Raw genomic sequence first — 13,495 nt, 5'->3', positions numbered from 1 at the left:
AGAAAACGCTACTGGAGCATGTAGAGAACGGAATCTTCTCTGTATATAGGGTAGAGATCGGTTTACGGAACATCGCTGGAGATAGCCTTAGTTATGTTACGATAGAGCATGTCTATTTGTTATCAACTCATCAACATGCTACGGATGTTCGTTTTTATTTGTTTATTTTAAAAACTAGTCGTAAGTGACTTGAAAGAGCAACTCATCAATGGTGATTTCGCCAATTTAAAAATCTGTCAATCCCATCATGTTTTTTGAAAGAAAATCCCTATCCTGCTGTTAGCAATCAGAATCACGCACACATGTTACCCTAGGCACGTGCGCCCAGGTCAACAAAATGCAGTCCAAGATGCAGCAGGACGGTCAACCAAGAGTTGACCTGGCCAAAATTTAGAAAGGAAATACTATATGACCAACCGATAGTTTTGTGGCTGAGAGTTTACATCAATCTGCTGCCACATGCTTTTGGTTTCTCGCCTACCGCACGCTCCTCGGAGTCCTCGTCTCCGACGCCGACAGCTCTCGCAGCGTCGGCCCTCCGGCAGCGACACGTCCGGATTCTAGGAGCATCAGTTCCCCAAAACCCCAACTGCCCCGTGCCAGCAATGCCGTCGCCGGCTGACGGCGTCCGCTGAGTCAACATGGTGGTCAAGCCAGCCGTCCGGACTAGACTAGTACTCCTCCACCGCCGCCCCCCTCACACATTCATTGCGCTCAGGCCCCCACCACCACTCTCTTCGGCGTTGGCGCCATAAATTCTGGATCAGCGCTTGTCATCAGTGAAGACGAGCTCGGCCGCCGGCGCGAAGGCTAGGCGGCTGCACGGCTCTTTCCTCTCGCTCCCAGCCGCCATGGCGAATTTAATGTCTCCCGGCTGCTAGTGCTAGCTCGCCAAGACGCCAACCAACCCCGTCTTCCCCGGCGCAGGCGGCGCTAGCTGCTCTAGCCTGACGATGGCGCTGCTGAGGGGATGCCTCTGCAGATCCGAGCAAGACTTCAGAGGTAACCGACTGTCTGCTCGATAGATGCTTCTCCATGTTCTCCCTGCTTACGAGTTCTCATGCTTTTCTGCTGGACATGAATTAGTATAGTTTTCTGCCAATGTTTTCTCTTGTTTTACATCATCCGACAACGATGTTCCAGAATTCAGATCATGGCGTTGAGAACCTTTTAAGTTTTAAATATCTCGTGGAAGGGCTAGCCGTCCAACAGCTGACTAGGATTGCTGTCTTGTTTCCTGAAACAGGGCTTCTCAACTTGGAGAATCTCCGGTTGTTCTCGTATAAGGAGATCAGAGCGGCAACGAACAACTTCGACCGGAGAAACAAGCTGGGCCGAGGTGGCTTTGGAACTGTGTACAAGGTACTGCGTCCAGGATATTTTATGTGTGGATTCTTTGCTAATCTCAACTGCAAGCAGATCCTCCTCCCTCGTGTGACAGTCTGAGAGATTCCTTTTTTTGTTAAAAAAAACAAGAGTGAGAGATTCTTAGATGAAACCGTGTTACATGTTTTTTCTGACACAGGGAGTATGGGGAGATGGCACCGCATTTGCTGCAAAGGTTTTGTGTTCTGAATCCGAGCAGGGGATCAAGGAATTCCTAGCTGAAATCGAGAGCATTTCCGAAGCCAAGCACGCGAACCTCGTCAGGCTGCTGGGCTGCTGCATCCAGAGGAAAAACAGGATCCTCATCTACGAATACCTCGAGAACAACAGCCTTGACCATGCGTTGCAGGGTAACTGAGCCATCAAACTACTTCCACATCTGACATCTACTTGAAGCTGGAATGCGTTCTTCTTGATCGCACGTGCTTGTTTTAACCTTGGCTTCAGCGAACGGAGCTAGCCTGACCTGGAGCACGAGGTCGGACATCTGCGTGGGCACTGCCAAGGGGTTGAGCTATCTGCATGAAGAGCACGAGCCGAGCATCGTGCACAGAGACATCAAGGCCAGCAATGTTCTTCTCGACAGAGACTACAGGCCGAAAATCGGAGACTTTGGGCTGGCAAAGCTATTTCCGGACAATGTTACTCACATTAGCACAGGCGTGGTCGGAACGTGGTAAAAGCAGTGCTGAAGATTACTAAGCTCTTTTTTTTCCTTCTGAGAAATAGAATCTTATTAAGAAGCCTTTCATTTTGGATCCTGTTTTTGAGGAATTAAAATCTATTTAATAAACTAAACTATTTGGTTTAGAATTTGACATCCCATCACTTTCCAAAGTTTAGATATAAACCTATTCTAAATTTGTAGGATGAAAGATGGAAATTGATTCTATACACCACAAATGTATATTTCTATTTCGTACTTTTTTAGCTCACTTCTCTGTATTAGAAATATAGCATATAAATATCTCGCTCGTATAGCCAACAATAATATACAAATATATTCCGTATATAACTATACTAGCTTAATAGATTTAGGTCTAAATTATGATTAGATTTAGGTCTAAATTATGATTATTAGAGTGGAATTAATTCTAAGGTTTCAAATGGGATTTTAGTGAAGTTATAAAGAATCTGAAAATATTTGTTCCTGACATTTGTCTCACACTCTGCAGCGGGTACTTGGCGCCTGAGTATTTTGTGCACGGGCAGCTGACCAAGAAGGCCGACGTGTACAGCTTCGGGGTGCTTGTTCTCGAGATCATCAGCGGGAGGAGGATCTCGCAGACGATCCACTCAGACATGTTCCTGGTGCGAGAGGTGAGATGAGATTAATTCTCCTTCATGCCGGCCAGCTCTTGCCTCTCGCTTCATCTTTTCTTGCGCGGGTTGCAGGCGTGGGTGCTGTACGAGCAGGGCAGCCTGCTGGACATGGTGGACGCGCGCATGGAGAACTGCCCGGAGGAGGAGGTGCTGCGATACCTGAGGGTGGGGCTGGCCTGCACGCAGGCGGCGCCCAGCAGCCGCCCCACGATGGGCCAGGTGGTGGCCCTCCTGTCGCGCTGCACGGAAGCGGCGATGATGCGCCTGCCGAGCTTCGCCGAGCACCGCGCAGCCCCGGACGGCCCGAGCGCAGTCGTGCAAACGTCGCCGAAGGCGAGGTGGCCGCCGGCGGCGGCGAGGTCGGCAGTTTGCTCTGCCTCGTTCACGTACAGCGAGGTCGCTCCGCGGTAGGCAGCTTGGTGGCGGTCGAAGCAGGTCCAAGTTGAACGCCCGAGGTCGGCAATGTACCCGTACAGAGAAGTTGCACGTACGCGAGGCGGCGTTTGTGCTTTCCTCGATGTAGATTGCAGGTGTGCGGTGCGCCCAGGGTAGCCGTCATACCAGGGGGATTGTAATCCAACTCGTGAAATCTGGTGGAGAATGGCGACATAAATCAAACGCACGCCACAAACTGGAGCGATGCGGATACAAAAGGGCCAAAAGTATTACGGGGCATACTCCCAACCTCGCAAACAAAGGGGACCAAACCATATACTACACCGATGCCTACAACATACAACGAATGTTGTCAGCTACTGAATTCATCAACCGCTACAAAGATTGGTTGCCTACAGTTACAAAGACGACTACATCAACATATCCTGGTGATCCTATCAACTGATTAGTTCTGTGCAACCTAGCCTGAGAAACTAATACTAAACCTGTCAATCTACAGCTAGGACCCCGAGTATGCGGGTCGCTGGATGCCTAGGTCCCAACTTTCGCCTGAAATTTCACTTATGATGCAACCTGGAACCTCGCCTTCGTCACAAATGCATAGCATAGGATCGAGTGGATCGGCACCCAATGTGCTAGATTTTCCTGAGCGAGATCAAAATGTCCACCAGCTACAGCTCTGCTCTTCGATCACCAAAATGAAATGGTGCTGCATCAACTCCCAGTTCAAGCTTCAAATTTCCAGATCCACAATGATTACACCAACATGGGGCGACTGCGGTCATATCAAGGAAGAAGCCCAGACAAAAATTCTGCGTGAAGTCATGGCCACCATAAATACTTCAATTTTCTTGGCGCTCCCATAACAGTCTTCGTCACCAGTGGCGGGAAGAGCCTTGTAAGCCCACTAGAAGCCAGGAATCCATTGTTTGCACTGCTTGTCTGGAGCTGACAGCTCATAGTCTCATCCAGTTTTAAAGTCCAGTGCCCAGGCACATCATTTATGCGAAACTCTCAAGGAACATGGCCTTCAATCCTAGAGTATGTTCCATAAGGAACCCTCTGCACCCTTGGAAAATCTGGCTTGAAGCGTTTATTAAAATTCGGTGCCAATGACCTGTGGTAAATGGCAATTATATGGTCATTTAAATCATACTGAAATAGAAGTTATAATAGGAAGACTACACATGAAAGACAATGAGCAAATCTAATCTGACACAGTGAATCATACTGAAATAGAAGTTATAATAGGAAGACTACAAATGAAAGACAATGAGCAAATCTAATCTGACACAGTGAATCAAACTGAAATAGAAGTTATAATAGGAAGACTACAAATGAAAGACAATGAGCAAATCTAATCTGACACAGTGACATACATACCAAAAGCTGCAAAACCACAATCTGCACCCGAAAAAAATTCATGTCGAATGGTGACTGGAACATGAGATGACATTCTACATACATGACCCAACCCAGCTAAGACACCACGATTTTTCCTTTGCACACTCTTTCCTAATCTGAAATAACCTAGAATTAGTGTGGTCCACACTATCACCAAGCACAGCACTGTGTCCTCCCCTACCAAATTGGACCACTGACCACCACTTTGCTACATGGCAACACTATATCTCCTTCCCTATCAAATTTGACCATTGATCACCACTTTGTTATATGGAACCACTGTATTATAAACATAAAAGATCTAATGAATATGGACTTAGACCTACTGGGCTAGCAAACGAAAAGGTTGGAACCAAGAAACATCATGCCATTCCATTCAATACAGAAGTCCTATAGCTGGTTCATCAGCCAAGATAGGTCTTTTTTTGGTATTAACACCAAAAGATATCAGATATGCAAATACCCAAATACCAACAGATAATCACCTTGGAGAACCAGACCGTTTATGACCAAGTTGACCTAGCATGGATCTTAACGTTACAATAGCCTCATCAGCAGCCTGCAAAGTGAAAAAAAACATATAAACTTCAAGGCAGAAACATAACATCTAAGCTATATCCAATCAAGAAAAAAAAATACTGTATCCAATCAAGGAAAGCCCATTATAGATTAAAACCTCACATACAAATAGAATATATTGTTTCTACTATAAAATACATTCCTAGATATGTTAAAATATCCAAGCTAGAGTGGCCATTAGAAATGCAATGTTTGAGACATTAGCTTTCCGAAAATCTAGAATGCCAAGATGGTTTGATTGAAACATTAATTTACATCTGAGGTGAAGGCAATTGAATATAATCTCATAAACTATTTAACTTGTTCAATCGAACCACTTTTAATGATCTGAGCCCTTAACCTATCCAAATTTTATACCAGGACCATCTCTGATAACAAAATCATATGTTACAAAACTTTTGCCATGTGGGAATGACAATGAACCATCCGCCATGCCACTTAACCTTCGAAGGAATAACAATGAACTACCTTTTTCCATGTTACTTAACCTTTTGATTAACTAGATGAATCCAGACTTTCTTAGGGCACGGAAACTAAACTAACGAAAGGAAAACAAATTGATTTATTCAGTACGAAACTGCTTATTACCTGGAGTTTGGCCTCTTCCCATGTTAGCGCAACTCCTTTGCCTAGAATTTGTCCGCCAACTTCAACCTGAGCATAAGATTCTTTCCCAAGTGAGCCATCTGGAGGAGACGGACGAGCTTGAAAATTTAAGTTATATCCCTCAATCGTGCACTGAAATGTGTTTTCATATATATATCATTTGTTTGTGTTATAAAAGATCAAGTCGAACAACTAATAAACGACCAGGTACTTACAAGTTCCTTGAGAGCAGCAACAGAACCTCCTGTTTTTTGGGAGTTATTATCCTCCATTTTCATAAAGCGAGATTCCTCAGAAGTACTTGGAACTGGCAACATATCATCCCTCGTATTTCCAGAGTATCCAAAAAAGTTATGGTTGCTACCGAAACCATTTTCTTTCAGAGCAGTCATCTTATTTGGATCAGATGACAGGTATTTATCTGCAGGTAAATTTACTATGTCAAACTCAATAAAATAGACTGCTGCATAGAAATGTTTTAGCAATGAGCAAAATACAAAAATGTCGACAATTTGCCTCATTCGACACATATAATATGAAAAGAAGCTCTACCTAGTTGTCAAAGAACTAAAGTTGAAACCAAGCCACTTATGGAGATGAAACTCAATTGGCTGCACAACACCAATGACATAAATAAGATGAGATCAAACTTACTAGCCAAGTTTCTTAATGACATTTCTGCAGCTTGACGCTGTGCTTCTCTCCTTGTCCTACCAATTCCTTCACCTATCTTTTCGCCAACAATCCAAACCTGGACAAGGTGCGATAAAACAGAGCGAGGGAGGGAGAGAGGGGGGAAATAAAGTAAGTACAGTTGATTATTGCAAGCAGATGATAGTACAGAGAAGTTTTCCTTCAAATAGACAATGGAAAGTCAGATAGCAAAGTAAATTTCAGTTGTTGGTCAGATTTGTGAATCTCCTCTGTGAATTATATTGAGGTATATTGAAGTGTAGGAAATTTTATCGACAATAATTATTTCTGCACATCTGTTTTCACAACGTCCAATTATTCTAGCCATGGACTTCCTTGTTAGATGAAGTTGCTGATATGATGAAACCAATCAAGAGAAGAGATTCTAATCTACCTCAATAGAGAACTGTAGCTCTGCAGTATCACATAATGTTGACCTGTACTCCACCTAAACACAAAGGGAAATGTCAACCAAGATTAAAGACAAATCTTCTGATCCACTAGTATCGAATGCTACACACTACCTTAGATCCGCACTTCAGCGCAATTCCCTCTAGTATGCCAGCAGAGGTCCCTGCATATTGTGCAAAGTGTCTTCCTGATTCCATCTGGTTGTTTCTCTGCCTTGAGGGAACATGCCGAGTTGATAGCTCCTCACCTTCATGGCATAAACAAACTTGAGCATAATGCATGCTAAAAGAACATATTTATACCTGGCTATGCTCAACAAAAGCGAAATTTTTGGTCTATCGTATTACTAGCTTCCTTAATTAGGCCAGCATTAGTGGGTCCTTATGTGGAATAATTAATTATTCCACATTAATGCAGTAACTCATCACAAAATCATCTGCATATTGCTTGTCATATCTAGCTGCAGCATAATTAAAACAATTGCAAGAAGCTTCTCCTCATTTACCAAGGCCATAGCTGCCATATTTTTATGATGCCGAAAGATCCAGTGAGGTGAATCATGTGTTGAAGAGACAACCATATAGAGGATGCAGTGTTTTAAAGTGACAAGGCGACCCAAGGTAAGCTGGGTACGCCTGGACGACAAGGCGACAGGACGTGGCTGTTGCCCAACGCAAGCTGGGTCCCGCCTGGACGCCTAGGCGACGCCTTTGAAACACTGAGAGGATGAAAAAATTATAGGTACAATGGGAAGTAGGAGCTGTGTTCGGTAGCATGCAGTGGCAGTGATGACAAGAAAAAGAATATTGAAGAAAATTGCCTACATTCAGCCATATTATAGATGTTCCAGAATATGAATTGTATGTTGGATCATCACATTAAGTAGTAGAGATAAGCTCAAAACGATCAATCAGATCAAACCAATCAAACAACGGCTACTGACCAACCTTATACCTAACCTAACATCTTTTTACCAAGCATAGGTGTGGTAACACATGACAAGGGGGTGGGGGTGTAAATTGATAAAACATACCAGAAAAGGCTATGTATTTCGGAGGTCCATGGTTCTGAAGCATGTGGTGATCCTCAATATGTGATAGCTACATCAAGCAAATGTGGTCATTAAGTGTCTACATGGATACTTAGCAAAGCAAACAGACTCAAAAAATTTTATTCAAATCACTTACCTGAGTGGAAAACCTCTGGTTCTGATAGCTAAATCTATCAGAGGACATAGGACTATCCCCACCATGAAAGAATGAAGGATGAGGTGCCTGCTTTTTCTCATAGAGCATAGAATCAGATTGTACAGTGAAACCTGCTGAACCTCTATTCAGATTACTTGGATTAATACCATCCTCTGTGGGAAACCAATTCCCATGAGGTTGCACTGGTGGAACTGGGACTTGCACTGGTGGAACTGGGACTTGCACTGGTGGTATTGCTGGGAGTGGAGGCGTAGGATCTCTTGTGTCTTGACCATGCTGTAATATGAGAAGCCTTCTCCTTGTGTCCGGATCCAACTCAGACTCAGGAACTTCGCCCTCTTCTCTAGCTGGAGAACCTTGCAGTGGATCTGAAAAACCTGGTTGAACAACTGGTTGGTTGAATGGAGGTGGGGTCATCCCAAGGGGTGGGGCTACTGGTGCGACTGAAGATGAAACTAAATTCTGGGCAGGGGCCACTGGCATGACAAAGCTCGCCACTGTTGGATGAAATGCTTGAGCACTGCCTGATGCTTCCTGGAAGTAGTTAAGAATTTAAAAGATGGGTATAAGAGAATAAACGGGGGCATAAAGAACTAAAAAAATAAGGGAACATAATGACGTATCGGGAGTTAATTTTGAATAATATAAAATGACTCCAAAAATGTCAGCATCTCACTAGAAAATTTCTTCAAATAAACAAATTACTCAAAACAGACATCAAAATCATAATTTTAACAAATAAATATCTATACTGCTTAGTTATGGAACAAATACATCTTAGTCTGAACTGTTTTGTGTTTTTAGGCAATGTTAGAATCTTTATTGAACTGAAAGTGAAAAGTTTTCTTGAAAACTGTTTGTTATGGACATATGTGATTTGTGCTGCTACGATATAAGATGTTCTGCAAACTAAAATTTCTGTCAAATGATTTAGTAATATATATAACAAATTTTATTCAGAAATTGTGCTAATAGCTGCCACGGATTATTATTGGATGTTTTTTTTTTGCAAAATTCGGTGACTTCAGGAAAAGAAAACCAAAATTTGAGTCATGAAAAGCATAAACCTTCATTCTCCGGTCAACCTCAGCATCTGCCATACCATCAAAAGGCAATGCATCTCTATTTCCGTTCACTGCCGCAACATTCTCATCCTACGAAGATGAAAAGAACTGTTATTTACTGAGAAGCGAACACAGAAGCAAGGAACATTCCAAACTTACCTCTGTTATCAAATAGTTGCCAACATCCAGAGCAGATGAGATATCATTTATCTCATCCTCATAGGAAATATTACTAATCCTTGGCAAGAGGCCTTCATCGAAGTCTCTGTCAATTAAGCCATGCAATTCTATGTAAAAAATCAGCTGGACTCACTGTGGTATGTTACAAAGAGCAAATACACACAAAAGTCTAGAGAAACATTAGAGAAAAAACAATCTTACTTGAAGAAACTACCCCTAACATTGCATGCAACATTTCTAGCGACACACAGAACTGGGATAGAACAATTTGCCTACAAGGTGAAAACTTTGTTAGTGACCATATGATATATTCATAGTGGTACAGGGCTACAGTCTATGAACTTCACCTCTGCTTGAGGAGCATAATATGGAGTGAATGCCGGAACCACATGAACTCTAGATTGATCTTTCTCATCCCAAACTTTTAGGCGATCATCAATTACTAATGCCATCCCAGGATGGCAAGAACCATCATGGAAAACATTTAGCAAGGACTTTTTCAAACCTGTAGATGGTAACTTTGACATTAACATCCGTATGATGGAACTAGGAAAAAAACAAGAAAATGTGCATAAAGCAAATTTAGAACTTGAGCTGCAATGTTGACAGTTTGTCAGCTTCTCATTATGACAACACTTAGGTCAAATTACACTATGCTCCTTTTGTACTTGTTCAGAAATGTTGGTTGATGTAACACATGGATAGGTCATAAGATCTGGTGTCCAATGGTTAGGGCACCTGGGCTACGGTCTATAGAATCAATCAAGTATTGCCATCTACTATTCTACAAGAAACGAGAGAAATAACGTACCAGATTTTACACACACCATTCGATCATGAAGTTGAACAGAATTAATCAATCTTGAATCTGGATCAAGCAATCTCCACATTTCTAAAGCATAATCTCTCTCTGCCATTGTACACACATAGACCTCAAAACGCTTGCGCCCTCTTGCAATTAAGTAACTGCAAAGATCCTCCCAGGCTGGCCTTAGACGGACCAGAACGCTCGTATCCCTTATCTACAGAAAGCAGTACAGATCAGTCTGGCCGTTTGGTAATTTTTGTGCAACCAAAACAGTGAGTGCAAACAATAAGCTTGAATGACCAAATCAGTAAGATACTAAACAATTGCTATTACTAAGAAAGAATACATATCTCCTCATACATTCATCCACAGGCCTAACACAAAATGAAATAGTTTGACTGATAATTGCTATAACTAATAGGTATGAAAGTACGACAAATTCCATGAATCTAAGAGCTTTTGCTTTTATAAAGACCTTTAGGATCTTTTGCCTTATAAAAAATTACGAGACAGATTTTGATACCGCAAAGAAGCAAGTTTATCATGTACCAGGTAGTACAAATATGACATTCGCTTAGGGTACTGATGTGCAATGAAAATCCAAACAGAAAGCACACCACACAATGCAGTTATAATAAATCTATGTGTTGATACTTGATAGATATGCTGCCATGGACAGCCCCAAATAAAGTTCAAGCAATTTAACACATACCAGAGGATTTATCCTTGTCAAGATAATGTTTTTATCTTGTAATCTTATAACTGGACGTGTCACTGGTTGCTGGTTATCAGACAATGGTGGAACAACCTCAGGTTGCGCTTTATACACTTTTCCATCATCGTAGACCTGATCACCTTCTATATATTGCTTTAGGATGGACTTATCATCTTGGTACCTCTTGACCTCTGATAGCATACCATTCCTACGCTGTGGATCGGTCTCATTACTCAGCTTTCTTTGAAGAGCATCAATTCTGTCCTCAAAAGACCGTGATGTATTGGCAACAATCAACGTCTCATCAAGGTCAAACACAATACCCAGGCATCGAAGATTTAACATGGTCAAGCAAGAATTGTACAAGCCAAATGGCAATCTATAGCCCCAGAAACATGCATGATTTGTCAAGTTTCTTCTGGACGTCATCGCAACTAAATGCAATTCTTCATCTCCTAGAGGAACAACTGCGGTCTGCAAGGGCAAGAAATTAAAAGGTTCAATGTAATGTATACAGTATAAAATTATAAATACAGTTTCCAAAATAAACTAGTAGAAACCAAAGAATTAAGTGGCAGCTGAAGGTGGATGTTTAAACAAAAGCATTACGTCTCTAAGAGGTAACTAATAATATATAAGGCAGCTCTTAAATTCTCACAGATATTTAAGAAATATAAGGGTGCCAAAAAACAGCAGAAAGGAATAAAACCTAGGTTCAGCACTGCAAAACCAGAATCAATTGTCATGTTATTCTTATGCTTATCCTGAATTCTAAAGCAGCAGAGTTTAACGGGATATGGACATGTCCATACGAAGCACCAAAAAACTCAACTTACGGTATTGCCAAAAACCATATTTACCAATGAATTATGGTAGAGAAAAACATTAGCACAGGTTCTTAAGTTTAGGCAAACCATAAAAAGAAACACTTGAGAGTAACAATAACTTTGTTATAGACCGAGATGCTCCAGATTATGTTTCATATGTACCCTCAACTTGTCGGAGTTCAGGATTCAAAATTTAGATTCAATTAAAGTGATGATATGATGTTAATAATTGTCAACTCATGCTAAAGACAATGATGCAAAGTCCACGAGTATCATATAAATACCAAATTTTCACATGTCATCAGACTAGTGTGCCTCAGTTCCAAAGAACCAGTACATGTCATTAGGACATCCAGTGGCTGATTGGCCACTTCTGAAAATTAAACCTCTGTTTCAGATGTCCTTTCAACTAGCCTCAGTAAAGTAGTGTTAAAACTCTATAGCTTGAAAAATGAGTCCATGTCCATATAACATAAGACTTTGTGATGATCATGCAAGTTCAAGTTGGTGTTATCACTGTCAAAATTCCAGTGCATACTTACTCATCCGTCCACATCCTATCAAAAATCCTTGTCCAGAGTGATCGTTCAAGTAAAATTAATAAAATTATTCCAGCACTAATAAATATCTAATAAGGATTAATAATGGTCCTGTAAACTTGTCATGTACGAATAAAAAATATCCCATCCATCAAACTGTCCATGTAAAATTAGAGGAGATTCTTTTATGTGTCCAGGTTGTTCCTCGTTTTAGACTCTGGGTGTGAATCTCTATTTATGTCAGGAATAATCTGCATATACCTTGTTGTCCCTGAGGCACGCGGCGTGCATGGCAACAAGCGGCAGTGGCGCCACGTCGGAGGCGGCGGGCGGCCTGGACTCCATGACGAGGCATCGGGCGTCGACGGCCACCGTGTGCATGACGGCGAGCGGCGGGCACCGCTCGCTGGGCGGGGAAAGGCGGTCAACGCGGATTTCTCGTGCCCACGCCGCCACGGCCAAGCCGGCGCTCGCCTCGCCCTTTGGCCACACCTCAACCTCTCCGATTGAGGTGTTCCCGTAATAAACCATCGACTTGAACATATTCTCTCTAGATCCAACAAAAAAAACAACAAGCAGATCCCAAACGGATCAAGCAGATCTTCAGGTCAAGGGTTCGTTCTGGGCATCCAAAACAAGGGGCCTGCCTCACACAGGTAGATCTCCAGGATCTGCAAGCCCCCTTGCGGATCTGTTCTTATGAATCGTCCGAAACGAGAGAAAAACCACAAAAACAGGTAGGGGAAAGCAGATAGACGTGTGTGGCCTTAGTGCACGATGCTTAAGACCGTGTTCGAATTCTTCACCGTTTCTGACCAGATTTGGTGCGTCCGGTGAGGATTCGCAGGGTGGCTTGTTCAGATCCGGGAGGGAGTTCGTGCGCTACCGCGTCAATGGCGGTCGCGTTGTGTGTGTGTGTGTGTGGGGGGAGAGAGAGAGAGAGAGAGAGAGAGAGAGAGAGAGGTGGGAGAGAGGCTTGCGTTTGATCAGAAAGCAATACAGAGTTGGAGAGCAGATGGATTTATTTTGGCAGGTGGCGGGGGAGGGCAGTGGAGAGGACTGGTATTATCGCCAAGCAGTTATTATATTATTACGTTTTATTCCTTGCATTTTAATTTGATTTTTCTTTTTTGCGTGTCTCTTTTTCTCAGCTCGTCGAAAGCGTCTGGTTCTGGCGAGGTGGCACGTCACGTGTGCGGTGTGTCACTGGTAGTGGCCAGGAAGGTAGTTGACCTCTTTTACTCTCTTTTTTATGGTTGGGAGGGTGGTTGGCCACCTGGCCGTCCAAAATCAGTAACAAGCAAACGAGAGAGATCGGCGTCCTTTTCTCGCTGTACATTACTTTCAAATTTTTTT

At 42.6% G+C, this 13,495-nt stretch overlaps 2 protein-coding genes across 3 annotated transcripts; one reads left to right on the top strand and one right to left on the bottom strand.

The window, feature by feature from the left end:
• The first annotated feature begins 560 nt into the window (after positions 1-560).
• On the top strand, positions 561-3,336 carry LOC112891422 (putative serine/threonine-protein kinase). Its single transcript, XM_025958275.1, has 6 exons — positions 561-1,002; positions 1,247-1,362; positions 1,526-1,736; positions 1,834-2,062; positions 2,562-2,706; positions 2,782-3,336. Exons 1-6 carry the CDS (start codon positions 954-956, stop codon positions 3,118-3,120), a joined length of 1,089 nt encoding a protein of 362 aa, XP_025814060.1. The 5' UTR covers positions 561-953; the 3' UTR covers positions 3,121-3,336.
• Positions 3,337-3,353: 17 nt separating this feature from the next.
• LOC112891387 (RNA polymerase II C-terminal domain phosphatase-like 1) lies at positions 3,354-13,144 on the bottom strand. 2 transcript variants are annotated; one of them, XM_025958242.1, is made up of 16 exons: positions 12,401-13,144; positions 10,771-11,247; positions 10,062-10,272; positions 9,598-9,755; positions 9,452-9,522; positions 9,230-9,335; positions 9,074-9,160; positions 7,986-8,540; positions 7,832-7,898; positions 6,912-7,045; positions 6,782-6,835; positions 6,349-6,445; positions 5,910-6,115; positions 5,677-5,742; positions 4,995-5,068; positions 3,354-4,222 (listed from the first exon to the last, which is right to left on the bottom strand). In XM_025958242.1, exons 1-16 carry the CDS (start codon positions 12,680-12,682, stop codon positions 4,120-4,122), a joined length of 2,748 nt encoding a protein of 915 aa, XP_025814027.1. In that variant the 5' UTR covers positions 12,683-13,144; the 3' UTR covers positions 3,354-4,119. The 2 variants fall into 2 exon arrangements, with proteins under 2 accessions (XP_025814027.1, XP_025814020.1); XM_025958235.1 differs by having other exon boundaries at positions 5,677-5,826; positions 12,401-13,143.
• Positions 13,145-13,495: the final 351 nt, after the last annotated feature.

This window comes from Panicum hallii, chromosome 1 (assembly GCF_002211085.1).
Source record: "Panicum hallii strain FIL2 chromosome 1, PHallii_v3.1, whole genome shotgun sequence".
NCBI lineage: Eukaryota > Viridiplantae > Streptophyta > Magnoliopsida > Poales > Poaceae > Panicum > Panicum hallii.
The sequence above is the reverse complement of the archived record's forward strand: the minus strand, read 5'-3'. Positions and strand labels throughout refer to the sequence as shown.

Coding starts and splice junctions, on each gene's coding strand:
- LOC112891387 (XM_025958235.1), bottom strand. CDS start 12,682: ATGTTCAAGTCGATGGTTTATTACGGGAACACCTCAATCGGAGAGGTT. Junction 10,273..10,770: donor TGACAAGGATAAATCCTCTG/GTATGTGTTAAA, acceptor TGCTTTCTGTAG/ATAAGGGATACGAGCGTTCT. Junction 6,116..6,348: donor GTCATTAAGAAACTTGGCTA/GTAAGTTTGATC, acceptor ATTTACCTGCAG/ATAAATACCTGTCATCTGAT.
- LOC112891422 (XM_025958275.1), top strand. CDS start 954: ATGGCGCTGCTGAGGGGATGCCTCTGCAGATCCGAGCAAGACTTCAGA. Junction 1,003..1,246: donor ATCCGAGCAAGACTTCAGAG/GTAACCGACTGT, acceptor TTCCTGAAACAG/GGCTTCTCAACTTGGAGAAT. Junction 1,363..1,525: donor GCTTTGGAACTGTGTACAAG/GTACTGCGTCCA, acceptor TTTCTGACACAG/GGAGTATGGGGAGATGGCAC.